This window comes from Fusarium oxysporum, chromosome VI (assembly GCF_013085055.1).
Source record: "Fusarium oxysporum Fo47 chromosome VI, complete sequence".
NCBI lineage: Eukaryota > Fungi > Ascomycota > Sordariomycetes > Hypocreales > Nectriaceae > Fusarium > Fusarium oxysporum.
Window position 1 is genome coordinate 2,881,139 of NC_072845.1, and position 27,452 is coordinate 2,908,590.

At 48.2% G+C, this 27,452-nt stretch overlaps 5 protein-coding genes across 5 annotated transcripts; 3 read left to right on the top strand and 2 right to left on the bottom strand.

Annotated features, from left to right (window-relative positions):
• Positions 1-4,705: 4,705 nt before the first annotated feature.
• On the top strand, positions 4,706-6,409 carry FOBCDRAFT_203299 (SRF-type transcription factor (DNA-binding and dimerization domain)-domain-containing protein; the record flags this gene model as incomplete). The annotated part of the gene is made up of 4 exons (XM_031186093.3): positions 4,706-4,954; positions 5,231-5,365; positions 5,437-5,689; positions 5,928-6,409. 4 exons carry the CDS (start codon positions 4,706-4,708, stop codon positions 6,407-6,409), a joined length of 1,119 nt encoding a protein of 372 aa, XP_031037228.2.
• A 1,611-nt stretch (positions 6,410-8,020) lies between these two features.
• On the top strand, positions 8,021-8,711 carry FOBCDRAFT_320850 (uncharacterized protein; the record flags this gene model as incomplete). Its single annotated transcript, XM_059612056.1, has 2 exons — positions 8,021-8,645; positions 8,699-8,711. Exons 1-2 carry the CDS (start codon positions 8,359-8,361, stop codon positions 8,709-8,711), a joined length of 300 nt encoding a protein of 99 aa, XP_059465166.1. The 5' UTR covers positions 8,021-8,358.
• A 264-nt stretch (positions 8,712-8,975) lies between these two features.
• FOBCDRAFT_226484 (Ctr copper transporter family-domain-containing protein) lies at positions 8,976-10,224 on the bottom strand. The gene is made up of 2 exons (XM_031186088.3): positions 9,391-10,224; positions 8,976-9,324 (listed from the first exon to the last, which is right to left on the bottom strand). Exons 1-2 carry the CDS (start codon positions 9,867-9,869, stop codon positions 9,216-9,218), a joined length of 588 nt encoding a protein of 195 aa, XP_031037223.2. The 5' UTR covers positions 9,870-10,224; the 3' UTR covers positions 8,976-9,215.
• A 12,943-nt stretch (positions 10,225-23,167) lies between these two features.
• On the bottom strand, positions 23,168-24,417 carry FOBCDRAFT_262169 (uncharacterized protein; the record flags this gene model as incomplete). Its single annotated transcript, XM_059611290.1, has 3 exons — positions 23,168-23,801; positions 23,867-24,094; positions 24,359-24,417. 3 exons carry the CDS (start codon positions 24,415-24,417, stop codon positions 23,168-23,170), a joined length of 921 nt encoding a protein of 306 aa, XP_059467386.1.
• Positions 24,418-24,963: 546 nt separating this feature from the next.
• On the top strand, positions 24,964-26,794 carry FOBCDRAFT_43074 (uncharacterized protein). The gene is made up of 2 exons (XM_031186080.3): positions 24,964-26,429; positions 26,507-26,794. The coding sequence occupies exons 1-2, from the start codon at positions 25,188-25,190 to the stop codon at positions 26,621-26,623; spliced, it is 1,359 nt and encodes a 452-aa protein (XP_031037215.2). The 5' UTR covers positions 24,964-25,187; the 3' UTR covers positions 26,624-26,794.
• The last annotated feature ends 658 nt before the right edge of the window (positions 26,795-27,452 follow it).

Here is a 27,452-nt window from a genome sequence, read left to right on the forward strand (position 1 = left end):
CTCGCAGGGCAAAAGGTGAGGAAGTCTCTCGTAAGGGTCAAGTTGGCGGATATCCGTAATGTGAGCCGCATAAAACCTTGCTGCCATTATGCTGCACATGAGAATGGAAGCGATCAAGTCTTGAACAATCCCTGAGATCAGAGGGAGGACCTTCTGAAGCTCTTGCCCGTTGGCAAACCAGTGCCAGCCAACAGTCCAAGCGCCAAACCCACATAGGCGAGCTCTTGTTTTTTTCTTAGGTAACTATCGGGGGAACTTTCGTGGCTCGGTAGAACGATATGCTTTTCAGCGTGCTCGAGGTCATCGTCAGGCCTATCTTTTAAGGAATGAACATTTCTCTAATTTAGTGGATGTTTATAAAGAACAATCTAGATCTAGTATTCATCCAGCTATGTTACTGACGCCACGCAATGCTACGATACCATTCTCACTGGCATATCGAAAGATGATCTGGCTGACCACGTTCACAGTAAACATGGTTTGCAGCACCAAGTGCCACGCTGACACTGTGCCATTCTTGGGGAGCTTCCTGTTCGAGCTAAGCTTGGGTTATGGAGGTGGAGGGGCCGTTCAGAACCTTAGCAACTAGCCTGAGCTTTGGCCTGAATGAATGGCTAACGCTCGCCGTTGCTTGTCATTGGCAAGGTTGGCTCCGAGCACCTTGTACATAGTTTTCCCCGCTCGATGTACCCATGGACCGTGCGCTGAGTTGCAAGTTGAGAGGACGGCAGCCTCTCTGACTGTCCCATCTTGGCCATCAGGTTGATGGTCATTCGTGAATTGCTTTGCGGCACCTTTCCTCCTGTGGGATGAATCCATTCTTGTTCCGTCTGTGCCTCCAGCCTTAAATGCAAGATTGAACTCTTACATGTGAGATCGAAGGATCAGTCAGTCTCAGGACGTCAAGACTCGAAATAAAGAATCCTATCCAACTCTGGATACTATTGTCAATATTCATTGCTCACTGATACGACTCCCAACCACCTAACTTTCGGTCGCGCCCGAACTTGACGCGACTTGCTGCAAGTGACTTTACGGCATCTCATCATGTCAACATAGGACTTTGTTCCGCACTCAAGTCGCCCCTTATCGCGGAACAAACAAACTATGAAGCCGTTCCCCGCCACCCTCCGACGGAGCCGAGGTTTTGTCCACCAATCCCCGGGTTTGCGCTGTACAGCAAGAAAACCTCTGCTCTAAGCCAAGGTGCCAAAAATATCTAATCTAAGGCCCACTAAATTACACTGAGTTTACCCAAGTCTTTTTGTCATCTAAAATGGTGGCCCTTAAGCTTTCTTGCGTCCCCATGTACTTGTTGTGCACCCCGCTTCAAGTGGTGATGATCAGTGAACGCGCTATCTATTTGGTTGACACGAACGCTCCACAAGATCTTATGCTGTTCGAGACAACAAGACGACAGGACGGTGTTTGTTCTCGAGCCCGTCAGCCTGTGTGGTACCATTACTACCTGAATCAATTATACATCAGATCCAAAGTGGACGTCCATACTCGTGATTTCGTCTTTTCTGTTGGAAATCGATGAAGCACGAGTTTGAGTGAGCTCCCGCCAATCATGTCTATACTCCGTTGCGGCATATTTGCAGGATGGTCTAGATCAGTTTGAACATCCATCCCTGGTAGCCAGGGGAGTCTGAGCCGAGGAATTAGGCCCGCCTATCCTGCGATTTCCATCTCTGTGATTAATCAGCGACTACGGATAAGTCGATATAAAAACATTTTCTTTATATGTTGAATTGCATAGTTATTCCGAGCGAGAGATGTCAAACAAACGTATTAGTCTTGGTTGAGATTTTGGGCAGCGATACGAAGAAGACCAACATGTGTTTGATGACATTTTCGACACTTCTCAATTCCCTAGATACCTACCTATGTAGCATTAAGCTCCTGGATACCCAATACAAAGAACAATTTCTTCGTGCTCACTCAATTCTTCACTGATCAAGCATCAGTTGGCCCCGCTTGCTAAAGTGGATGATGCGACAGGTCGAGGCCCAGATACAGATGCACGCGCGACAGGGGAGTTGCACCATGTGTCCATCAAAGACCGACAATTTGAGCTTTTCGTGTTCAGTTTGATCCCCAGGATGCTGAGATGGAGACACTGTGCGACAGATCTGCGCTAGTCGAGATTTGATTGTAAAAGGGAGGCTGGAGCTCGGGTAAGCAATCAGACTTTTGCCCTGGCGGTTTGTTCTTTTTTCGCGTGGTCACTAAAACCTATGGGGCATGTTGATCAAGATCTTTGTGTAAAAACTCAGGTTCAAACATACTGCACTGACCTTGATACGGAGTGCTTATGTTGGAGATGTGAAAGCCCTTCTGCAGTTGCAGCCACGCTATGGTTCGTCACGCGGCGGCATGCGTGCGGCGCAGAGAGGCCCACTGATTCAACGGCTCAAGATATCCAGGATAGGACCGAGGGTCTTTGACAGGTAGGTACATACTGGAAGCATGTAATGAGAGGTGCCAACTTTACGGTAGGGCAACACTGTGTCACTCGCTTGGAAGATGACCGGGCGGAGCGGGATCCCAGTGGAGCTCTTTGCGTGATGGACCGAGTCGTGGACCACTGCATCCACATTCAGCCAAACTCTGTCCATTACTTTCAAGGGCTGTTTGAATATCGTGGTCTCCTACGTAGTAACTGAGCATCGAAATGGCAGTCCAGAAAGGGAAGCCGGCAACACCTTGCACACAAACCTGTAACGGCCCTCGCTTTCATACCCTCTCCATAGCCTTCACGAGGATACATCAAGCAACGGTTGAGAAGCCGAAACAAGGCACCGTCAGGTACAGGACACGCCGTCCGTCATCACTGACGTCCCACCCTGTCTTTGTTGCCATCAACCAAGGCTCTTCTGCCTGAGATGGAGGTTGGCCGGTGTGAATTTGGTCAAGACGACGAATGTGAACGTTGAAATTTGGTGATTTTAACTCCGCAAGAAGATCGAAACAGAAGAACCCTGTTGATAACAGCGATTTGCAAACGGCTCCATTCGATCAGTGATGAATGCATCGATTGACGAAGACAACCACATCAGTAAGGGTTTCTGGCAAGGTGTGACGATCTTTCATTGTCCACAGGATAGTGTGCAGGACGGCTACAACATCACTATCCTCGTTTCAATTGTCGGATCTTGATGACGTTGTTGATCGGACGTAGGAACGGTATCCCCAGATACGATAGGCTGTTATGAACCAATTATCCATAAACAAAAATTGTTCTAAAAGGGCAAATGCACGCAATCGTTTGCAGAAACAATAAAGCTTGGTGAACGATACTACGGCGATCACCATTGACGCATCTGTAATCTCCAATTCGGGGAACATCTATGAATTCGCATTCAACACCTGTGCAGTCCAGGTCAATTCGTTCACTCTTTCACCCCAACTTCATTCCGATGATTCGAGCACTTCAATTACTCAAAATCCACAATTGCATCCGTTCTTACACACCACATTGAGCTCTGTAGCATGTGTAAAAGCTCAAGGCCCATCCCATCATGTTGATTCTCACACATCCTCTCACGAATACCCACCACACGCGTGCCACAGTCCACTCATGCAATCCCAGTCGCACCAGCAATGGCGCGCTGCACGTAGCAACCCACCAGACGGCTTGAATCGCTGACTCCCTAACTCAGCAACAGACAGGCTAATTCAAAGACTGTGGTTGGTCAAAGCTTGACCATGCATCCTTTCCACCCTCGCTCATCTTGTGCTCATTCCACTCGTGGATGGAGACTGGGAGCCCGTCCCGCTGCAGCAGCCAAAAGCTTGCTACTACTCTAGCTACCTTAGCACGTCGCATACCGGATGCCCCTCGTAAATTAGCAAAGCACAGCAAGCCTCACCCCGGTTCCCTACCTAGACAGATGTAATTTATTCATCGGATACTTAGTAGAAGACCCGAAATACCCTGCTGTTTTATCTAATTTATCCCTTACCCGCACAGGGTCAACGCGCACAGTGGGAGAAAAGGACCCATTTACTCTTGTTCCCCCGCTCCATGCTCCCTCCCCCATCCGCCCATCGGCCTGATCCCTGGCAGTTGTGAGGCCTAAGGTTGGCTGGACTCTTGTCTCTACAATCCGACCCACACCCTGTCATCTCCGCTTCCGGTCAAGCGTCTCGTCAAGTACCTGTGGTGCTCAGCGGCCGCAATCATCTCTGCCAATGAGCACCAATGTCTCTTTTGCTTAAGGTAAATTCCCTCGTCTTGTCTGCTTAGAGCAATAGTTTAACCCTGCCATCTCTCCTTCATCCCCTGCACTCTTTCACTGGGCTTTCCAACACGCGCACTTGCACTTGCCTCGCCTGGCCTCGCCTCTTTCCCGTCCGCGCCACCCACGCTCTCCACAGTCCGCACCCAGAAAAAGGAAAGGCCCCCCCGACCCAAACCCAGACACACCCAGACCAGACTCGAAGCAGCAAACAAGCAAGAGCGTGCCCAACCAGGTTTCTGCGACAATAAACGCAGAGCACCGCAGCTCCCTCAATCTCTCTCCGCTCCCACTCCAGATACAGTATAGATCCATCGGCACCACGCTCAAAGCAGTATCTCCACCACCTTTTTTTGTTCTTCCTGTCGCGGTTCGTTCGTGGTAATACAAACAAGAGCTCTTCCTCTTTTGAGATAATCGAATCCAAGCCAATTTGAGACGAATATCGACTCGCAGGCACCATGGCCGACATCACAGATCAGCACGACCAGACCTCTCCTACTGAGCTCGACGACTCACAGAACGTTGGCAATGGCAACGCCACTGAGTCTCGCGGCATCAAGCGCCAGCGTCCTTCAGCTGGCGACGACGACGACGATGACGACGAGAAGGGCAGTCGCGAGCGTCGCAAGATTGAGATCAAGTTTATCAGCGACAAATCTCGCCGACACATTACGTTCTCCAAGCGCAAGGCTGGAATCATGAAGAAGGTATGATTCAACCTCTACAATCCCAACAACACCAGGTTTGCCATAGCAGCCATGATGCTTGATCTTAAGACTGAAAGCGCGTGAAATTTGGACGCGCAAACTTCAACGTTTCCGCTACACCAAAATTCAGCATTCATTGATCTCTTCGACACATTTTGGTTGCTGTTTAGATTCCCGTCGCGTCAAAACAAGCTCCCGCGTTTGCTCGTCTGCGCCAAAACTTGGCGCAAACCAATTTCTTGTTGCACGGAGAGCTAATTTACATTCATTCATCAGGCCTACGAACTCTCTGTCCTCACAGGCACTCAGGTTCTACTTCTCGTGGTTTCAGAAACCGGTCTCGTTTACACCTTCACCACACCCAAGCTGCAGCCCCTCGTTACCAAGTCTGAGGGCAAGAACTTGATCCAGGTACGTAACTATTTGTCTGCCTGACATGACAGATTCTGTCCCTCTACAGACCATGGACTGATCATGACCAGGCTTGTCTTAATGCTCCTGAGCCCACTCCAGGCAATGAGAATGGCGTCGATGGCGGCGACCAAGTCGAGTCTCCAGAAGAACCCCCTAACCAGCACCTCCCTCCTCAGGGCAACCGACCTGGCATGCCTCAAAACCCTCATATGCCCAACAACTACATGCCCAACATGCCCATGGATCCTCAGCAGGCTCTGGCTTACCAGAGCTACGTACAACGGAATCAGGCTTATGGCTCTGGCATACCTCCTCAACCAGGTATGCCTGCTAACAGCCATCACCAGTCATAATGACGTCCGACTCCAAAGATCGGTCTTCGGTCAATGATACCCGGCGCTCAATGCTTTCTCGAGACGCCGCCTCTCGACCTTGCACGCCCCTCCTTGACATCAGAGCTGTCTTGTGAGGTCCCGGTGAAAAGGCGTTGGTTGGTGTTGATTTGCCATCTGCATTTCTCTTTGATTTTTGTTTTTAAGTTTCTTGAAATTACATCAAGGCTTTCAGGCCCCAGCGAAGTCTGACGAGCCTTTGAGCGGAAATATAATAATCGCATCTGGGAGCAGTGGGTTTACGGGCTGTAAAATCCCACCCTCGCGGCCACGAATAACTACACGTGTCGTTTTCGAGACCAACAGTATGCGGCCAATGCTGGGGAAACCCTTCATGGTCAGCAGTACCACCATGGTTTCTTGTGATCAAAGGCTCCGTGGAAGCTGGTGTCTTTACGCCATAGGACATTTGCGTGTGGTGGATGCATGTTGGAGTGAAGAGGTGTTGTCATTGAAGAGCACAAAGAGGCGCGTTTGGCTTGTGAATTACATCAGAGTGTTTGGGATGGCAGGGAATGGATGGGATGAAGGCACGAATGTTTACGGAATGGGTACTTCATGCAGATTTGACGTCTATCATGGGCGAAAAGAGACGAAGGAAGGATGCTTTCAACGTGGGCTTACCAAACCGTTCCTCTTTTCGCATTGAATGTCGAATGTAAATATGTATTGAATTAGTGAGACCAACATCTCTGCGCTCAGGCGAGATGTTGCAAGTGGGTTGTTGGAGTTTGGCCCAATGTATAAGTCAAAATCGGACTTTCCCAAGATGGACATTCCACCATCAAAAAGCTACTTCACCCCAGATTTGCAGGTACGGTATTTTCGAAATCTGCTGCACCTTATCTAGTGCAGACTCTGGATTCCACATAAGGCAGAATCTTAACTCCAAATTTGGCGAATCGTCTTTTTTGCTCAACTCTAGGATCCTGGTTCAAACCTTGAAAGGACGGAGGAAGGTTCAGGCTTGCTAGATGAAAATGTTATTGAAATGGATCTCTTACCGCATTTGGAGAGTTGGCGGCATATGATTGGGAGGTTCTCTCGGCCGGTAAGATCGTGTGCGGCTGCGCCTATGGGGAAACTTTACTATTTTTGTCATAATTTCTTTTCTTCTTTCAGCGCGTGCGCGTGGATTGAAACAAGATGAGATGACGTTACATGAGGGAAAAGAGTACCTACGACAGAAGCGGTTTGGGGTCGGCCTTTTCCACTTTGGTGGTGAGGTGGGGATGAAGGATCATCTTGGCTTAGTTGGGATGAGTTGATAGATCAAGTCAGAGTTGGAGGTGTAAGTGAGTGAAAGTTGGCAATGAGGTCTTGAGGCAGACAGCAAATCAGTACTGTGTTGGGAACAGACCCGCGCTGAGGCTGCTGGTATTTCTTGCGATCCGTGAGGTTCCTGTTCCTGTTCCCCTGTGCTAGGGAACCCAAGAACTCTACATGAACCCTGTGACCCTACATCAATCGGCACTTCACTGGAATATATAGTCACGGTATAGTTCGCTTGAGTAATATAATTTCTATAAAGAGTGGGAGGTGTACAGGCAGTCCAACGTTAGAAGGATAAGCAATACCTTCCATTCCCACGCATGCTAGCCACAGTCAGCCTTGATACAGTTGTATGAACACTTACACTTCGCAAACGGTATGGCTAGACCACTTCCTACACAAACTCGCCAATGTTCCGGTGTTCTTCAATCGTGGTAGGTTGGGTGTTGTCAAAGTTTGAGGCCAGGGGAGCTCAAGCTTTTACATCAGGTTGTGGATAAGAGTGGAAGGTGACGGAACGAGGGCCACCATGGATTACAGGACATAGCAATATAACATAACTACATGCCATCAAGGGTGTGTTGTTTAGTTCTATTCATCAAGTAGCCAATTCCCAGAGGAACATAATTTGCATATCAGGAACCATATAGGGCCCTTTGAACTATGAGCTTTTCTGGATATGTTTGGAGGAAATATGAGATGGTCCCAAGTCGATAGATATACCTAGACTCGGTTGGTACCGTAGTAGAATATGATCTGAGTATACTCATACAAGCATTGTCTATAGACAGGTGCTTCGAGGTGCAACATTACCAACTATCCAGCTCATCCAAGAGGGGCAAATTAAAAAAGAAGAAGAAAAATCCAATAAAACTACGATTTCTTCCTTCTCGCTCTTTTGTTTAGTTTCTTATAGTATGGTCACTGCGAATGGCCTGTTGCGTGTTTGTGCCTGTGTTTGTGCCCCCTTTTCTTCTGACAGTATAGAAGAGTATCTTGATGTCATTTATTTAGCTAGCTAGACTACGGATAGGTAGCTGCGCTTCAACTTGCCATTCAATGTCACATTTCTGCCCGTTGTAACCATAAAAACATGGACATGAAAGCTGAGTTTGCCTTCCCGAGCTCGTCCAAATTGGCTCTCAAGGTCCGTTAGTCGATGAAGTACAGCCGTCCAGTTCCTGAGGGAAAGAGATGCCGTCTACTCACTGAGTAGGGCAAATTCTAGATCCTAATGGACTGAGTGGTGCTCTCGGTGTCTTCAGCCAGGACATGTAGCTCACCATTGCAAGCACACTATTCGCTGCACGACTTGCAACGAAACGCATGAAACGCGTTATTGCCCACGAGCCGATGAGAATGCCATTTCACTATATGCAGAAGACCATATTACTGCGGACGACGGAGTTAGCTGTAATGCCTTTGCTTCACGAGGAGTCCCCGAAGAGTGGGGGCAAGCGAGTTGCATTCCGTGGCCAGGAGCATGCGACACGAAAGCCTCCTGCCAGTGTCAAGACTGAGATCAAGAACGAGTACAAACAAACTGCAAAAGCGTTACAGTCCAGCACTCAGCAAGACGGTGGTGGAGGTGGTGAAGCCCCTGGTGATGAGGAGTTAGTCGTGGTTGAAGCCTCAGAGAGCAAGAAAACCTCTGATGTTAGATCAGGGTATCAAAATAAACTGGTCTAAGAGTTTACTAAAATATACTACGATATACTAATATATACTAAACTTACCTAAATCTTTTATCACGTAGAAAAGAGATCCGTTTTCTTGCCTCCTCGTGTCAGGAAACAAGCTTAGTCTAGTATGTACTTCCAGTACCACTAGTACCGCTTTGTCATGGTCGTGTTTGTTGATGGTGAGCAGATTTGAGAAGGTTTTCGGCTTTCATACCCCGCTGACGTACCGGTACAAAAGTGACATGCGACTTTACACTCAGGCGACAACTGAAGTACTAACGCAGGCGACTGAAAGCATAGCAAAGAACATCAATATAAACGAGAGACGGAAACACCTGGTGACCTTTATTGAATGCTGTCATATAAACTTGGTCGCGTGCTCGTGTCATGCTGATTTCGATCGAAAACCTGAACGCCGCCCATTCCATTGCGAGAATTACCGCCTAGTGGTGCTACCGACTTCATCTAATATCATTTGCTGCCGAAGCTCTGAGTATGTCTCTAATGCTCAACTGTTGGTATGTATCGACCGACTGCTAGGCTGCCAACAAAGACACCAGCCAGGACGGAGAGGAAGTAGCCGACATTCATCGTCATAACGGCCAACATGCTGTAAGACACGATTAGCATATAGTCCAGGCACAATCAAGCTCTCGGAGCCATGCGCATGACATACAGGAGATATCCAATCCCGACGATCATGGTATCAAGAGATGCCCGAACCGGATCAACACTGAACCTCCACGGCCTCATCGCTGCTCGTTTCCTTTCCACAACGACGACGGTTTCCTCGAGACCGTTCTCCGAGAGGGTCATGCGGCGCGCGTCGGGGCTAGAGGCTATCTGCTCCGACAAGGGGATCTTGCCATTGACAGCCACGTAACGGCGTGCAGCTTCGCGATCAAGCCAGCGAGCTTCCTGGACAGCTTTGAAAGCGACGAGGGCCCGCGCAATAATGGCAAGCACAGCGAGGAAAATACATGTTCCTGCGTAGGAACCTGCGCTATTCGGTGTCCACGAGTTGGCGTAGAGCGGCGTGCGGGTTTCGGTTTGGAAGACCATGGTCATGATGCTTGACCCGTGGGAGGATGATGAGGAGCCGGATGAGTCGCCGCCCATATCCATGCCTGGCATATCATGTCTTGGAAAGTTCATGTTGATAGCAGTCGTAGTAACGGAGGGACGGTTCGCACACAGCCCTACTGTTTGCAGATTATGGATAGATCGATAATTTGGGATGCCCGACGGCTCCAAGTCCCAGCGGTCGGTTTCTGGATATTGTATCGATAGAAAACAAAGCACAAGGCTCAAGTTCGTGGAATTTCCAGTATATTGTGCTGACTTTGGTGAGAGAAGAATAAATAAATGGTCTGTGAAAGAGAGAGGGATTTAAGTTACGGCAGGTATACCGATAAAGAGACAGATAATCACAGAAACGATCCGAGGAAGCCAGCTGCCATTAATCTGTTAAATTACATGCTCAAGGACTGCTTTTTGAGGGCGAAGGGATGATGTTATACTTTCCTGCTCAAATAAACTCATTTCTGTGTACCAGGGTGTATTAACCGACGCATTAATAGATGTACCTGTACTTGGCGAATGTACCGCTGACTGCCCCGCTTGAGAGTTCCATTCCCGTCAAGTTGAACAACACCAGTCAACTACAAGTCGATTTGAAGTTCTTCAAAATTGCATTAATTTCATCCTTTGACCAGACATTGAACAGTCATGTTGTATAATTACATCTTTAGCAGGTGATAAATAAGTCCAGTACTTTCTCAAAGTCAGAACATCAGCAACATTCTCGCAACCGAGCAATACGTCTGTTGCAGTGACGATTCTTAATGCTGCCATTTGAGATTTCCACGATACAAAGCAACCTGAAACAGCCTCGATCCGGGCTCATACTATCCCGAAGGATGTTGATTGTGCCGGATGATTCAAAAGAAAGTCCGATTGTAACAGCTCAGTATCAAGTTCGAATGCTTATGCCCCGTTGTCTTTCTCCCCTGCAAAATATTTTCCGAGCTGGTACTGATTCATGGTGATACTTCTATGATAGCGTTGCTCTTATACAAGGATACGCGCTCGCTCGCTCGCTCACATCCCTAAATCCCGCTTTTACTCTTTGCTTGACTTGAGGCTGTTGTGCTTCATGATCAGGCAGTGACTTCGAGCCCGATGATATTAGCTCAATACCGATCATTTATGGAGCCAATATTCCAATAGCACCCTATCATAAGTGTACACTCTGCATCAAAGACCTGGATGACGGTCGATCAGAGCCTGTATACATGCTAGCAGGCCTTTACAAGGGCAAATTTATGTTAAAAGTATAATATTAAATTCTCAGAGAAAATGCAATGGCTTCTGTTCTCCAAGATCTCGAAAGATCGCCGTTCGCCTAAGCGGCTACGGGATACCATCTAATAACTCATCACTTCCCGGTATAATACATAAAGATAGTCACAGTGGCGTGCTGCAAATTCCGGTAATATAGGTAGGTAATCACGTATGCGAGATCTCTACGAAAGAGGCTCCTTGGAAGATGCCTCCATTCCGGGGAGTTCATCGTCTCGCTTCTTAGCCTGACAGCATCATTTTCAACAACCGTCACTGTCTAAGGGCAGTTCATAAGTTCTGTGGTTATGAAATGTACTTAAGTTTGGGAAATTCTATTCATATTTCCTCGACATGTTCATATCTCTCCATGTCCGTAGTTGCTACAGAACCGCCGGGCTTGCCTGCATGGCTTTATGAGGCGAAAGTGCTCGGCAGTCACATAGGGGAAATAAACTACCAGAAGGAAGCAGGCGCCAATGCCTAGAAGTCGCCCAGTCTCTAGAATAATCCCCAGGACATAACAATGAACTAGTGACACCGTTACTCATGTCATACATCTCGCGATCACCTCTCTGGTCAAATCCTCCAGCTTCTAACCCTCCACCAGAAATATGATACTGGGCTTTAGCCAATATGTTCAGTATGGCAGCAGTGGAGGTTATGATATACCTGTTGGCTGGCAAAGCTGAAGGTCAAGGCTAGACAACTGTTTCATTGACTACGCACATTCGCCTGTGCGATAACAGTCTTCTATATACCTCTGCAATCCCCTCTCAGTGGTTCCAAATAATGAGATGTCTTCTCAGGTGCTGTGACTGAGTTCAATCAATGCAAAGGTTGTGCGAGTCGGCTCCAACTCAGTCACGAGAACTGACAGTTGGAATTGGTGGTTACCTGCGTGGAAGGAACACATTGACTCAAAGGATTCAGTTACTAATGGCCTTTATCTGTATGTAGCCTCATAGAAATGGAAAATTTGACTCATTCTCATTATTCCGTTATTGTTCAACCGTTCTTTGACTTTACTTCAAAGTTCATGCGTGCATGGATGACTTCCACCAAACTCACACAAACAGATGGTTTTCACATCCATGTAAGTCAATTTACCCTAAAGCATAAGAGGGCAAAGTTGCCGAGACAAACCTCCTAAACTCTCGTGATTTTCTGAGTACTGTTGTATAGAAATATTATGTATGAAGAGTCATAATCTTACTTTGGCTGAATGGCAGGTAATAACAAAGGAGTGATATCGAAAACGCCTTGAAATGTTCACCACAATCAACTTCTCCCAACATCGGCTGCGATCCCTTCAAAAGTAGCTAGGTCGCAAAACCTCGTATTATATATTTTCTATGAGGTATGAAACTTTGATTAGTCTGCACGTTTCTTCACTTGCCATTGCTATCGTATCGGGACACACATATTGAGAGCTGCGATAGGCGCAGGTTCCGCCAGGTCACAGTGATACACAGGAATCATTCCACATGAGAAGTCGAGGACCTTAGAATATCTCTGAAGCTTCAGTTATCTGTATCGACTTTCTTAACAATCATGATAGCGAAAGGGAGCTTCCAAAGGTATCATATGGCAATCCTTGATATGCAGAATTAGACAATGCAAGAATACACTATCTCAATTATCTTTTAGGACATCTCACTACATCAAAAGAAATCGAGAGTAGCTAGTTTAGTTCCCTTTGCATAGCAAGACTCACCTACAGAATTGCTTTTGCTCGTAAATTATTAATCTACGTATGGATAAATGGCCCTTCCCGTTGCCCTGTCAAGGTTCACCTGGAGGACTGATTGCGTTGCTCTGTCGCCATCCAATGTGCCTGACAACAAGCAAACTCCAGGTCACCGTGGGGCAGTGAAGTGAAATACATTGGATGGCATTATCAAAGTGTGTGTCAAAGTGTGTCAAAGTCAGACCTCAGAATTTGAGAATCTTCGCGGCTCCTGAGCATTATATGCATTATCCAGACAGCAATGAATCCGAGATCTCACATTCGTGAAAAGAGTGGGTAGTTGCCAGGATTTCGCTCATATTCAGTCACATTGCTGGTGTAATGGCCTGTCTTGTTCGTGAATGTATTTCACTGGCCCACATAAGGCGTTTGGGGAGACAAGAGGTAGGGCATAACTCCCGACTGGTACTATGAAGACATAAGGGAGCCATTATGCCATGTGTAAGCCTATTGATGAGCGTGTGATATATTAACGTGTTATGTGTGGTATCCAAACACTTAGTCAAGGATGGTCGTTGTGCCGTCGTTCAAAGTTTCTCACGGAGCTGGGCTCATACAGAAGGCAGGCATGCATCGTATGAGGAAGCTGTCACGGAAGTATTAAATGAAAGAAAAAAGCAGTCAAAGACATGTTTAATTAAACATTACAGCTTTGCTCTAACAAATCCACATGTATTGGGTGAATCAACATGCCAGTCGAGATCGGAGACCGGGTCTGTCTTTGGGCTGCTCGCAAGATTCTATATTATCTCAGCTAAACCGTTCAAACATAACAAGCTCTCAAACCATCACGCTTGAACGCATCACAGCAAGGACTACCCAGAAGCATGATAGTAAGTATCCCACACGTGGAATATGCCTGTTGGATCACAGCTCCGCACAATCTCGTTGAGATGTGCCTTAAGCATGCAAGGCCAAGCAAGCGAACGTCCATGCCCACGTCTTAAGCCAGCGCTTGTCGTTTGACCTGAATCTTTTCGGCTGTTCAATAAGAAAGGGAGCATGTTGGGTTCACTGGAAGCCGTTCTTCGCCTGACATAACGCAAGTTGACCAAGTCTTCCTGAGAACCCTGCACCAATAATTTGGGAAGAACGGTTCTTGTGCACCGATCTAACTGAGATAAATTTATTCTTCGAATGGTATACATTCTGACTTGTTGAGAAAATCATCTTGAGCCGTTTAAGCCGCCATTTACGACAATGGAACCGGGACCGGAACTGGTGGGTGCTCCCCTCAGCAACGATGACCGGGAGCGACCAAAAAGCTTATGGACAAACAAGTCTACATGCATAATAAACCCTGCGATTATTGGAATCGGTAAGTTTGGATCTACCAAGTAAGCGACAAGGAATATCAAATAGTGATGCTAACCTCGTCCTCCAACCATTCTCACAGCCCACACTCCGTAGGCGCTCGGGACAGAGGCAGGTTGCCATTACGAGCTGAAGGTTTCACGGCAGTGGGCATCGCTATCTCCGGCTGTGACATTAACAGGGAGTTTTACAAACTAATGCTCTCGCTAAGGATGATACGAATTAGCTAAACGTCTCGAAATCTAATTCCCCCACGCTTTTATTATTAACGTGAATCAGCATACAGATCCAAGGTATTAAGTGTTATGCTAAATCTAAATGAATTGAATATTTGGACGACGCCTCAGTGTATGGCTGCATGTGGACCCCGAAAGTTGGATGTCAGCTCGTACTCCAGCGCCGACTGCAAGGTGCCAGACTGCTTTCGTTTACCGGTGCCGTGAAAAAAAGAAAGTCCGCAAATATGGATGTCTCGACAGGGAGTAAAACTTGGATAACCAATCATGAGCGGCCGCCCCTGACGAGGGGTGTGCATTGGTTATCATATCCATCTGGTGTCTCCTTACCAAATTGATGTCTTGCAACACTTCCGAACTCCGTCAAAAGGTCGTGCTCACCTCCGGTAGGCTTTTGACAAGAGCAGGTTGAGTCTATGGCAATTTGATATCATATGAAAGCCACTCCAACGTCTTGATAAACGACTAAAGAGTTTTGGGTAACTTAGCCTGAGGGAAAGGCTTGGAGATGAAACGCCACCAGGAACGATCTGCGCAGGGATTCATTCTCTATGCAGATCTGTGCCATTTGCGGCTGCTTGGTGTTCGAAGAGATTGCTCCGCCGTTGTAAACAGATTACCTAGAACACGGCTGTGGACCCCTTTAGAATCTGACGTATGTTGTAATAAGCCATTGGAGAAGATCGAAGTTTTGCCCCTGATGATGAATGCCCCTCTGCCGGGCTGTTCCCCCCCGTCTGTGAACGGAGATTAGCAAGATAGAATGGCAACTCCCAGACACTAACGAATTCTTTGACGGCTGAGCAGCCAAGATGTGGATCACACGTGCCGAACGGTTCTTCCATGTACACGTTAGTTGCCGGCAGGACGACCAACAATAGCGTCTGTTATCGATGGAGGCTTGTCCTTTCCAAAGAGACACGGGCACATTGTAGTAATCAAGTTACGTTACAGATGGGATAATTCATGTAGTTCCAGAGGTTCCGACGTTGCGGATCGTGTCAATATCCGAACAGGTTTTATCACTATGTGTGTCCTACGTAAACCTCCTGGTCGTGTCACAGCTACACGACGTCTTTTCAAAGAATGGGCAGCTCAGCTATGTCCAGCACAATCCCTTCTGCTTGAAGCCTTGCATAGACCAGGATGATGGCCATATCGTCACATAGGATTATTGAGATAGTCCTGCCGTCTGAACTTCGCTTGTCGCGATTACCAGGGCCAAACTGGCTTGTCTCGGCTCGGTAACTATCTTTCGCGTGTCCCCAGACGCAGGTAGCGTAGCGTGGCCAGAGTATTGGGCTGATGGTGGTTTGACCCACCAACCGCGGGAGGTGATTGTGATACGTAACAAGTCGGCGATTTTGAGTCTTCTGCTGAAATCAAATCTACAGTAACCTCGGGTATGGTGTAACGAAGGCCTCTGCACCTGTGCAACAAGGAGGAATGGGACCCATCACGTCCCGTACCACCGGGATGAGCGAGGAATTCAGCCCTGATAGACCGCAGAGATGACCATGTTCGAATGGTCTCGATCTTCAATTGCTCCGCCTTGTGGCACGATTCCCGCCTCGTCAATGCTCAGGCTAGACTGCTAACGAACGGAGCTTACACTGGCGTGACGTTTAAGCTAGCCTTATCGTCGCCCCAAAATACATAGTACATCCATAGAGGTGTAAGGCTAGCGTAGCGTCGCAGGGTTCCACCAGCGGCAGACACCATCAAGTTGCAGCCCACCAAGTTAATTTGGCACACGGATGGCTTGGTGTAGTCTGTCTTGTCTGTCGATGTCGGGTGCCCCTGGCTGTCGAGGATTATTATCCTCTGGCACATGGCACCAAATTCGCTTTCACGGCACGGATGTTGACAAGCAGCGTCCGTCACGATGCAATGAATTACTATGCCTTCATGGAGGTGTCCACGTTGAACCTTCGTGCCTTTGTTACCGGTGTGTCAAAATAGGAACCATTTCTTGGGTAGGTTGTGTTTTACTGGGTGGTCCAACTCGCCATACTCCAAGGCAACCTGGTCGCGGCTATGAAAAGGCATGTTCCGTTAGCATTTGTCTTACGATTGCATGCAAAGTCGGGAGGACCAAGGCCCTTGCAAGAATGATATTGACAATGATGCAGAAGTGTTTCTCATGCGAGATAGCTAGTTAACAAGCTTCCTATTGTTGATGGGTAATGTTTGAACCGAAGCTATCGATTATTCTCCTCGGCTCTACAATGCACCAAGCTAACTCCCTGCCTAGCTTAGGTACAGTAGTAGTTAGGTAGCCGTAGCCAACTGTGTCACGGCGTCGTATCCCCGCACGCCTCAGAAAGGGGTTCTTGCAAGTGGAGTGGTTTTGGTTTCGACTGTGGCGGCAGGATTCCGCAGCCTCTTTGACAAGGGGCATCGTCCGGAGAGCAGCCCATCAATGTGACAGACATCTTGGCAACGATCATGCCTTAGTCATCGCATCCCTGTGTAAGCATCTGGATATGTTAAATATGCATCGAGAATCGCCTATCATGACAGAACTGATGGAATCATGGATCTAAATATGCTTGGTGGGACACGCCGGAGATGTGCTTAGAAGTCCTTCATCGAGGTTGAGCAGTCGATTTTGTCTCTATAGCCTGCAGCGGAGCGATTGTTCCCCTCTTATTCCACTCAGCGGTTGACGGCCTGCTCTCGTCTAACAATGCTTAAACAACCATAACGCCGCATGATTGTGGTTCCCGGTGACTTGATTCATCATGACCGAATGTCCAAGCAAACAATGATGCGTATCTCGAGATCAGCTCATCCTCCCCGACTTAGGTTACTCTACCCCGCACACCCTGTATCTCGGAGCCCAGTTAGTGTGGCATCAGCTATCCTGCAGATGATCCTAACTGGGGCACGGATGCCATTTCCTCCATAGTGCCAGGCAGACTGTCTCGCCATTGCAAAGAAGCTTTCCTGCAGTGGGACTCTTCAGAAGGCCTAACCCTAATACTCAAGCCGAAACCAAGAGCAGGGACTTCTTATGGGCCACAACCGATCTATTTGCCCGATGTTGCTCTTCGGATAACTTGACTGGAGCAGGTTGCAACCGTGCCAAGAACCGCAGGAAAATGAATGCTGACCAGCGTGACCGGGCAATGTGCCATGGATGCGAGAACCTGCTTGTTGATGAAGTCGTGAATAAGCCAGGCTAAGTTGGACCATTCGAAAAGCATACGGTATCTCTTCAAGGTTATCACACCGTATCTCCACCAGGTATTTACAGGTTGTTCGCAATCACGCATGTACCTGATTGAGGCGTGGCGCGTATTGAGGTTCTTTAAACGTTATGCGACTGAACTTTGTTGAAACTGTGTCTGTGTTTCTACAGATACACTGGATCTTGATTCATCACGCAACTCTCATACATTGAGTAGATAGATTTTGGTGATAGGCCTCACCTACATCTTGTGGCTCATGAGTTAAGTTTGTACTTGAATCGGGATTTCCCTTCGCATTCCGCGCTGGGGCAGCCTAGTTTCATGTCTCCTTACCATTCGCGAACAGAGCGAAAAACCAATACCCTAGAGCCTCATCTCCCGCATAAACTAGTCAAAAAGCAGATTAACGTCAAGACCCCAACCTCTCCACCTTATCTATATCAAGTGATGTTAGACGAATACAACCATGTGATTGAGTCCGAATTGCATTACCACACAGATACGTCCCGAACGAGCAGCGGTTTCGTCGTGGGCACTCTGATCATAATTTCATCTCACTTCGTTTTACACAGGTACTCCAGGTACCTTAGGCTGGAAGGTAGACGACTGTCAAGAACAAGCCAAGTTTTGAGGTACAGTGAGTTAGGTACACATTCCATCATGATTTCAGCATCCACAGTGTTTTGCCCCAAATAATCGCAATAGTGGTTGAGGACGCGACCATGAGAACCGTCATATTTCCATTTACGCTTGGCAGATTTCTCATTCTACCTTTCCCTTTTGTACTGTACATCCTATTGCAAAGGGATGCGGTGTGATATGTGGAACATGGTCAGGAAACCAATGCACACTCATGGCACACCCTCTGATATTGGCAATACTCATTCATGACATCCTTAGGGTGTTCCCAGAAGACCAACCCTGATCGCAGCTGTTAGGCTTAGCCAGGACTGTCGACCATTCTCCTTGTTCCTCAATGGTCCAAGCACCTCAGTGGTCCAAGCACCTCAGCTGAGTCTGGACCAGGTTCTACCACTTTGCCATGCAGTGTTGATTAATGTTGTCATCAGCCTGTACGTCCGTGTTGAACAGCCCCGATCCAGCACACAGCGACTCAGGATACCGGTATAGCAGGGGAAGTGAACAAAGAAGGACAAAGCTGAAAGAGTTTCTTGGCATCGATGGGGGCTCATCGTTGCTGTGTACGTACCAAGCGATGGGGCATGCGAAGCATTGTACTATGAGAACTGATCAACACGCGTCCCTTGTCAAGCTGCTCGACGATATTTGCTGAAAGAAGACAGAATCAAAAGGGATTTGCGTTCCAAGCATTCATAATGAACACACGATAGATATCCGGAAATATGCTATCTTCTCAAGGGATCAAAGCGTGGATAATTGTCTTGCGTCTTGCGTCTTGCACAAAATGAGGCCCCGGAAAGAGTGGATAACGACTGGTCTTGCATCATGCTTGTGCACTTTGTTTGGTGAAAGCTTTGTGCTGTTTATTAGAATCGTCTTGCTTGCTGCTCTTGTTGTCTGAGAGTCATTACAAATAGCTCTGGAGCTGGTCAATTTGATCAACTTGTTCATTGTGCGATGCCTTGAATGGAAGTTGCATAAGCCCTCCAATTCTCAGGATATTTGAACCGCTGATAAACATATTGCAAGACACGTTGAGAAACCACGATGCCATTTCCTAATCTAGTAATGCTGCAGATATTTACCTGACAAGGTTTACTTCTCGATGCTTGCACGTTGGTCCTAATCTACGGACACCTTAGTATCGATCGATGTCTGAGACAGCTCACTAGCATTTCCGGGGCTTGTATCCGTAGTCCCAACAGCTACGGATAGGTCTTAGACCAACCCACCACAGATCTTGAGAAACTGTCCATGCTGTTCCATCGGTCGGCCGCAAAAGCAAACATAGAGTCGCATCGGTATGAGGGCAGAAGTGAGGGGAGAGTGCAGCTAGTCTTCATTAAATTTAGTCTCATATTTGGTAGACATCCTTATTTCCTGCAAAATGCCATTTCGATCTCAGCCAAGACTTCTAGTGTCAAGTCAGCAAGTGCAGCGTTAATCGGAGCCTTCAAAAGTATACAGAATTGTCCGGAGCAAGCAGCCCAGATCAATGTCTGACCCTGGAGAACACGTCTTCATTCTGATGGTATAAGTCAGAAACATGCAGCGGAGCTTCGTACAACTGGTCGCTAGGCCCGAGCTATTGTTATTTCTTATGAGAAAGTGGGTTGGTGTTGTTACACAAGCAAGCTCTTATACGTATCGGGCTATGATCGTCGATTATGAAGATCCCATCGACAAAAACCCAGACCACCCAGACCTTGGAACTCGGCGTTCAAGGTGACATGACGCTCTGCAGTTGATAGTCAAACTCTAGCAATATTGATGGATTTTTGTTGCATACAGAGATAACCTTTGACGAATGAATGCTCTCGATGTGAAAAGTAACACGCACAAACACAACACTTATGGTACCAATCCATTGATGCTCCCTTTTACCATCCATCACATATGACATAATCCTGTCCTGCATCCATAGTAGGCCGTTCTGATACATGAACTATTCTAATAAGCTCACAGAATCTACGTCAATCACAAATTTGACATTCCAACCCATATCCATTCCAGCCACTTGGTTCACCTACTGACCAGGAGGTGAAGATGGCTTGGCCGCCTTACCCGAAGGGCTTGATCGTGCAGACAGATCAGAGGTAAGGATGGCAGCGCCGAAAGGCCGGGGGCCAAAAGGGGAACATGTTGGGGAAGAGCTACTGTTGCCAAACTTTTACGACTGATGACTTGCGTCGTTCGCTGGCGGGAGTTGAGCGCCTCTTTTCTTGTTGCGTTCCCAGGAGCTTGGTTAGCATGGCTGAGCCTATCCGTTGATGGCGGCGGAAAGGCAGAGTTGAGTGAGGGGACAAGATGTTGCAGCCAGGATCCACGATGGTCGCAAGAGCTAAGCATTCTCCCCGGTCGTTTGACGGGGGGCCCATGTGCGAGTGTCAGGGGAAGGGGTGTGCGTCAGAGAGCAGGGGTCTAGGAGGACTTGGGACAGGGGACATGGGGCTTCGATCCGGTGGGAGAAGCTCAACCTTTTTATTTAATGGTTAGTGCATCTAAAGAAAGTTAGCTCTTGGAGAAAAAGGAAAACAGTACAGCTTCCTTCCAGCTGAAATCAACAGAAGCAGGAGATTTTGCTACGTATAGAAGAAAAAGAGGAAAAGAGATTCAACAGAACCATTCCATCGTTATCTCAAGATCGCCGCTTACTCTTCCGCTTACCTACAACCGACTATGCCCAAAGTTCCATTAATTCTATGCTGCAGTATCAAACAATTAAACCTGGGGAATGCTCAAGGGGTCTATGGTCCGAAGAAGGCACAGACAGTCAAGGACTCAAGGACGTTACTGATGGGTCACAGTGCAGCGTAATCGACAGGGGTATCGGAGCAATCCTACAGTACATGAAAAGCATCAGGTATCACAACTAAAGGTTTATTGGATAGAATTATCGCTGTGCCATGCACCTCACCACCGAGAGACATACTGCTGGCCGTATAAATAATTATTGAAAACAATCAATGCAAGCCCCGTTATCACAACTTGGGCATCCTCATTGAGGGCTCGTGGATCACTCTCACAGGATCCACATCATTAAAAAAAAGAAAAGCCCAATATTGATCTGCACTGCATCTTGAACCGTAGATGCGGGAGTGCAGCAGGGGACCCTGGGGTTCCGAATGTGCACGGAGACAAGGCGTTCAGCGGTACAGAGATACGGATATTAGTGATTGGTATTGTCATTGCCATGGATATGTATTATACAAAATGCTAAACCATGAAGTCAAGGGTAATGGGAAAGTACTGTCGTTCATGGAATAATTGACCTGGAACATAGGTCTTGATCTAAGAATCTTACGGAAGTCTGATGGTTTGTCGTATGCAAATGCTTCCCTCTACAACGTCCGAATGTCTCTGGTATATGCATCATGACGACGAATGTATTTCAGATCAGCCATACCGTTGAAGCAGGGTCTCTCAGGCTAGAGCGCGGCCAACACATGAAATCTTGGCAGGGGAGATATGGGACATGGCTGTTGAGGCTCGTTCATTAATGTCCAATTCTCTCATAGACAGAGAAGATTGCAAGCATCCCTTGAAAGATGAACTGTTTGCTGAACTATTGGCGTTCCAAGACTGGAAGTTGCTAAACAACAAGTTCTTCGATATGACGCTAAAATCGGTTGCTTCCAGCCGCCCATCGCCCGGCTTAGTCCAGGCAGGTTTTCTCAATCTCTTATGAGAGCCATTCTTTTCGGAGGATGAGGTAAAGCAAGGAGTATGTGAAAGTCCATCCCAAACGAAAGACGACCCGAAAATCCAGCCCCTTATGGATGAGACGAATTCTGCATTCCGTGACTATTGGGCGCTGGTGTTGCAACCATCGCGCTCTAAAATAGAGGTTAAGTTCTAGGCTCTGGCAACTGGAGTCTCGACTCACAAATGACCATTCCCATGCCGGCTCGTCTCCGTGAACTTGTTGATTTGGTGTCTAACGCGGACCCATTTGCTGGTAGTCGCCGAATTGCAGGAGAAAGGCCAGCTTCAACTTCGCTATGGCCGAAAAAGACAACTTCAGGGTCCAACTTCGACCACAAGACCACCACAGCCATTTTTCTTCTTGGTATGCCTGGGCTAAGATTTTCAAGGTCCGTGTGTACCTGGACGCCTGGTGAGGGTCTGCAGAAGCCGACTGACTGATTGTGAGGGCAGTTGGAAAGTGTTCACCTGCCACGTTGTATGCGTCCACTCACACTCCTAGTAGACACACTTCTCCCCTGCGTGACTCTCTAAATAAACGTTCTTGCCTGGGAACTACCAGGATCACAGCACCTTAACACCCCCATTACGACAACCATCATCATCAATGTCAAGCAGCATCTACCCTTCACTTTTGGGCCACCAGGGACGCCTTCCGGACGCCGTCCCCGTTGTGCGTTCGACGCCTTCAGGGGTTACAAGAGAAACAGAGTCCAGCTGGTCGGATCCCGCCACTGCCACAGCCGGGATACCAGGGTTACAGATGGCTTCTCCAAAAGACAGCCATGACAAGCTAAAGCAGAAGCCAAAAGCGGCCGTCAGTCTGTTCCTTTAGAAAATCATTGTTATTTGTTTGAGAAGCATAAACTGTTGGCCGAAAGCCCAGGAGTTTGGCGGTCTAGCCATCCCCGGGTCTGGAAGACGAGATTGGTATTCACAGAAAAGAGAATGAGGTGGTAGTGTGATGGAGTGTCCCAACAAATGATGACCCAGGAGACCAAGAGGCACAAGGAGAACCGCGAGCTGTTGATGGGAGTAAACCCAAGAGTACCTTATTAACAAGAGGACAAACGTCAAAGTGAAAGTTGTAATCCATCATAGGTAGGTATTTTACGGGAGGGATGTGCGTGCCATCCACTCAAAGCAACCATCAGCCGCTTTCCCACCCCCCTGGTACCCGATCTCGCCCAAGCCACGCAGTAAAAAGTAGGGACGGGGATGGAGATCCCGTGTGCCAGAACACAGTGGACGATGATCAACAGAGCCAAACTTCTAACTAGACCGGATGTCAAGAAGAGCTCGATCTATAGTTTTTGTCATTTGAACTGTCATTGAGGCTTGATACAGACAGACTTCTACACCGGCGAACCATCTTGCTTCGATGAAGCTCCCATCTCGATTACTTGCGACCGCAGCAAATCGCAAATCATGGTTACAACAGACTATTAATGAGCTGAACCGCTGGAAATGTACTTTGTCGTGTAGGGCATTGCAGGATTTTCGTGGTGCATAGTTTCCGACTCTCCTCTTTCTCACTCCGTCCTCAGGTTGGTCGGAGAGCATTTGCATTTGCAGCTTACGCAGGTACTTGAGTACTTGACAATGGTTGAGGGGAGCCTGCGCTTGTCTCGTTGCCTCTTGTCTCCCCCAGTTGAGCATAACTCGCACAATTGCTTCCCAAGTTGATGTTTGTGCCTTCAATGAATGTCTCGTCCTTGGTTGTACCCACACCTGCAGAGTTTCCACCCATGCCATTCCAGGCCTCACCCCTGTTCTTCTTTCCGGCTCCAGCTCCGGCCTACTGGTGGTGGTGGTGGTGGTGGTGGTACCAGCAGGCAGTCCAGTCATCCAGCTGCCAATGCCCCAAGGTGGTGGGCATCCTCGTCTAGAGATGTGATGGAAACCACTAATGGATGAACGTAATGCCTGTATGGTGGCCGTGATAAAGCCCTCGTTGCTATCACAACCAACCTTGCTTCTGAGTTGAATGCACGCTTTCGTCTGTTTACGAACTTTAACTCTATGTTCCCCTCATTTGCCCGCAGATGGCAGCAGCCAAATATGATGATGTCTTCTGGTCTTGCAAGCTGTAGGGAGTACTCGAGCAGGTACTTGGCAGTAGGTACAGGAGGTACTTCAGCTTCCTCAGGTCGGTCTTGGACCAACACCTGGGCCCATGATTCTTTCAGCCCTCCCGCGCTAGTCGGTTTTAGTGCCAGTTGTCTGTCCTCAGAGATCCCGTCTCAGTGAGGACCTAGCAGGGATGGATGCTCATACTAAACCCAGATGGACGCCAAGGCGAGAAGCTACGGCCTGGGCAATTGAGGGGCCCCTGCTAGTGCTCTAGTCTCGCTAGTCTCACTCTGTTTTAGCTAAGGCCAGGCTTGTTTTTGTTGGTCCTGGCTCAGAGCTGGCCCCTGCGCTCGTTCACTTTCATCTCGTTCCCCTGCTCAGCTCTCGCACCTCCGTGGCATTAGTAAATGCTTCTTGCATCGAGGCAGAAGCCCTGACCAGATATACATATTACACCAGAGAACGCCAAAGCGCCACCCTGGGAAAGGAAACCTTATTGAATGTCTGTGGACTTTTCATTGACGACACCCCAAAAACCCCAGTCAACCCCATCATCCCGATCCGAATCTCGAGAACATCGTGACTACTTTCAGCTAACCCAGAGGCATTCATCTACCTTGATCCTCCTCCATTTTTCAGCTTTCCTTTTCCCCTCCTTCTTTCTTTTTTTAAATCCAAGCTTTCCAAGTGTGCTTCCACTCATCTTTGGCCTTGCACTGCCTGCCACTGTCCTTTGCGTTTTGTCAATGTCGTTTAAAGTTCGTCTATGAGATCAAGATAACTTCACACGGCCATACCTTTCTTTGTATTCCACCGAGCTATACTATACACCACGTATCTACAACTTACGCACGAAAAACTCACAACTCCCTCGCAACGTCAGTGATAGAGCAGTGGCGGAACACGACTCCTCTTTGTTGTGACGAGAAATCTTTCCAAGAGTCATTCTGCCAACACAAACTCGGCTCCGGCCTCGACATAGGGCAAGAGCTGCTCAAGTTCCCCTCTTGTATAAAAGTAACTTTTCGGGAACTCTTCAGCCCATCATCAACTATCCTCCTCAACACAGAGAGATTACGCGAACAACCCTAATCCCTCTCTCTATTTCTCGTGGTACCCGGCTATAAATCCCCTTGGATAGCCTTTGTGCTGCTGCGTGGCCACTTTTACCTCTGGCAACGAACAAAGCGTTGTTAAACTCTTGCATCCACTCCAGATTATGTCAATGGAGGGTGCTAGCTTCTCTTCACGGCGTCCCGCCGCAGGCGCCCTGCCTGCCATGACTCTGCCGCCACCGACAGCAGATGTTCCAAGTATGGCCAAATACCCCTTCTACCCTTCTTTCACAGGTAACTCGTCAGAGTCCTTTCAGTGCTCCCGGGAGGGCGAGTCGGTTGGGTATTCATATCCGCCATCTTACTCTCCCCTTCCTGGTCCCTTTCCAGATCGCCGCATTTCGTCTTCGCCCAGTATTCTGACCCCTTCGCCAGGAGCCAGTGATGGCCTGAGCCCCAGTCTTTCTAGCGTCAATACCGGGAGTTCCCAAGGTTCTCAAGCACCAGGCAACATGTATCAATATGCACAACTTCCCGCGGCATGGGCTACACCAAGCAATTCTTCGTACACCGTCAGCTCCGCGACCCAGGCTCAGCCAGCCCTTGGCCAACAGCACTTCCCTGGACGAAACCACTCCATCTACAACCAAGGTCCCGGAATGCATCAATATAATCACCCTCGAAGTTCTCAGTCGCCGGCTACTGGAGGTGACGGACTCCCAGCACCCCCTTACGATCAAGTGCATCAGCCTTTCCAGACTGCGGTCTCTGGCGGAGGTGGCCAGACCACTCCACCAGGCCTCTCGACATCTCAGCAGACCCAGGGTGCAATTTTGACTTCGCAAAGCTCGGTAGCAACGCAACCTCCTACTCCTTCGAGCGCGTCGGCACACGTCGATTCATATACGCACTCGAGGCCCCCCAGCACACCGAACTACTATACATCATCTGCATCTCAGCCGTCTAGCTATCCACCATATGGCCACCAGCCTTCGCCGACCCAGCATTCCTCTTCTAACGGCGGCCCTGTACCTAGGGGCCTTGGATCGATCTCAGGCCAGCCGCATGGTGCTGGCATGGCACCCCCTGGTCCCTATCGATCATACGCCCCTTATCAAACCCTCCCTACCATGGGAGGATCAGTCTTGTCGAATATTCACCAGCCTGGAAGCCAAATGTCAATGATCCCAGGTATGCCCGTAACTGCATACGGGCATCCCATGCTATACGGAGGTCAAGGCCAGCCCCCACCAACACAGTCAGAGCGGCCTTTCAAGTGCGACCAATGCGTTCAGTCGTTCAGTCGAAACCACGATCTCAAGAGACACAAGCGGATTCATCTGGCAGTCAAGCCTTTTCCTTGTACTTACTGTAGTAAAAGCTTTTCCAGAAAGGATGCTCTGAAGGTAAGTGATTTGGCTGTGCTGTCAATACGGCCCTGGCTTCATCATGACATTCATGGCACATGCTAACTCTGCTATAGAGACACCGGCTTGTCAAGGGTTGCGAAAGCAAGGCCAACGAGAACCCCGGTGATGGTAATGGAGCAGATCGCAGTGGAGAGGAGAACGATAGCCCCGAAGTCAAGAGGGAACAGTGAATCCGTATCGCAAGGAGTTATTGTTTAATGCGCGATACCCATGTTTCGAGACGACGACAACTTCACCATTTGGTTTCAAGAGAGCAACAATCTGGGTATCATAAAGACAGACGGCTATCCTGGACGCCTGTTTCGAGGCACATATCTCTATCATTCGTTCTGGCATTTGAACAAATTCCCATATAATATTTATCACATAATGTCTGCCAGGTTTGTCATGGGAAATAGGCGCTGCAGGGTCTGGAAAGATTGGAATATCGGCGTCAAGGCATGCGGAATGGAGCTCAGGTGAAGGCAGATTTTATCGACGGGTCTTCATTGGTGTGTTTATACGACAAAATATGGCATTAACAAGGCGGGCTTGGGACGGGACTTTTACCAGGACAACGGAATTAGGCTTTCAAGAGGATGGAAACGTGTATCGGTATGACGGTTGTGCGAAGCATGTGTATATATTTGGGCCAAATGGCGTTATGCCCTTGACAGGGCGGTCTCTTGATGGGATGCGTAGAACAACTGTTTCTGATTCAACACGTACATCAAGAAGAGCTTCTCTGAGACATTTAATGCGAACTGTGGTGTCTTCATATGATCGTGCAAAAAAAGCGAAGCACCGCGATGGTGGGTAACCTGGCAAGCAGGGAGTGATGGATCAGTCTTCTGTGCGAACAAAGAGGGGACTTCTTGATTTGCCAGTGTACGAGACTATCGATGTGAGCTCTCTCGGCGATTGGCTGGCGGTCTTTATCTGGTTTCAGTTATCGAAGCTATCGAATATGGGTTCCGGAGTAGGAATGGCCTGCACAAACACTGGAGTAACGCTCGGCAT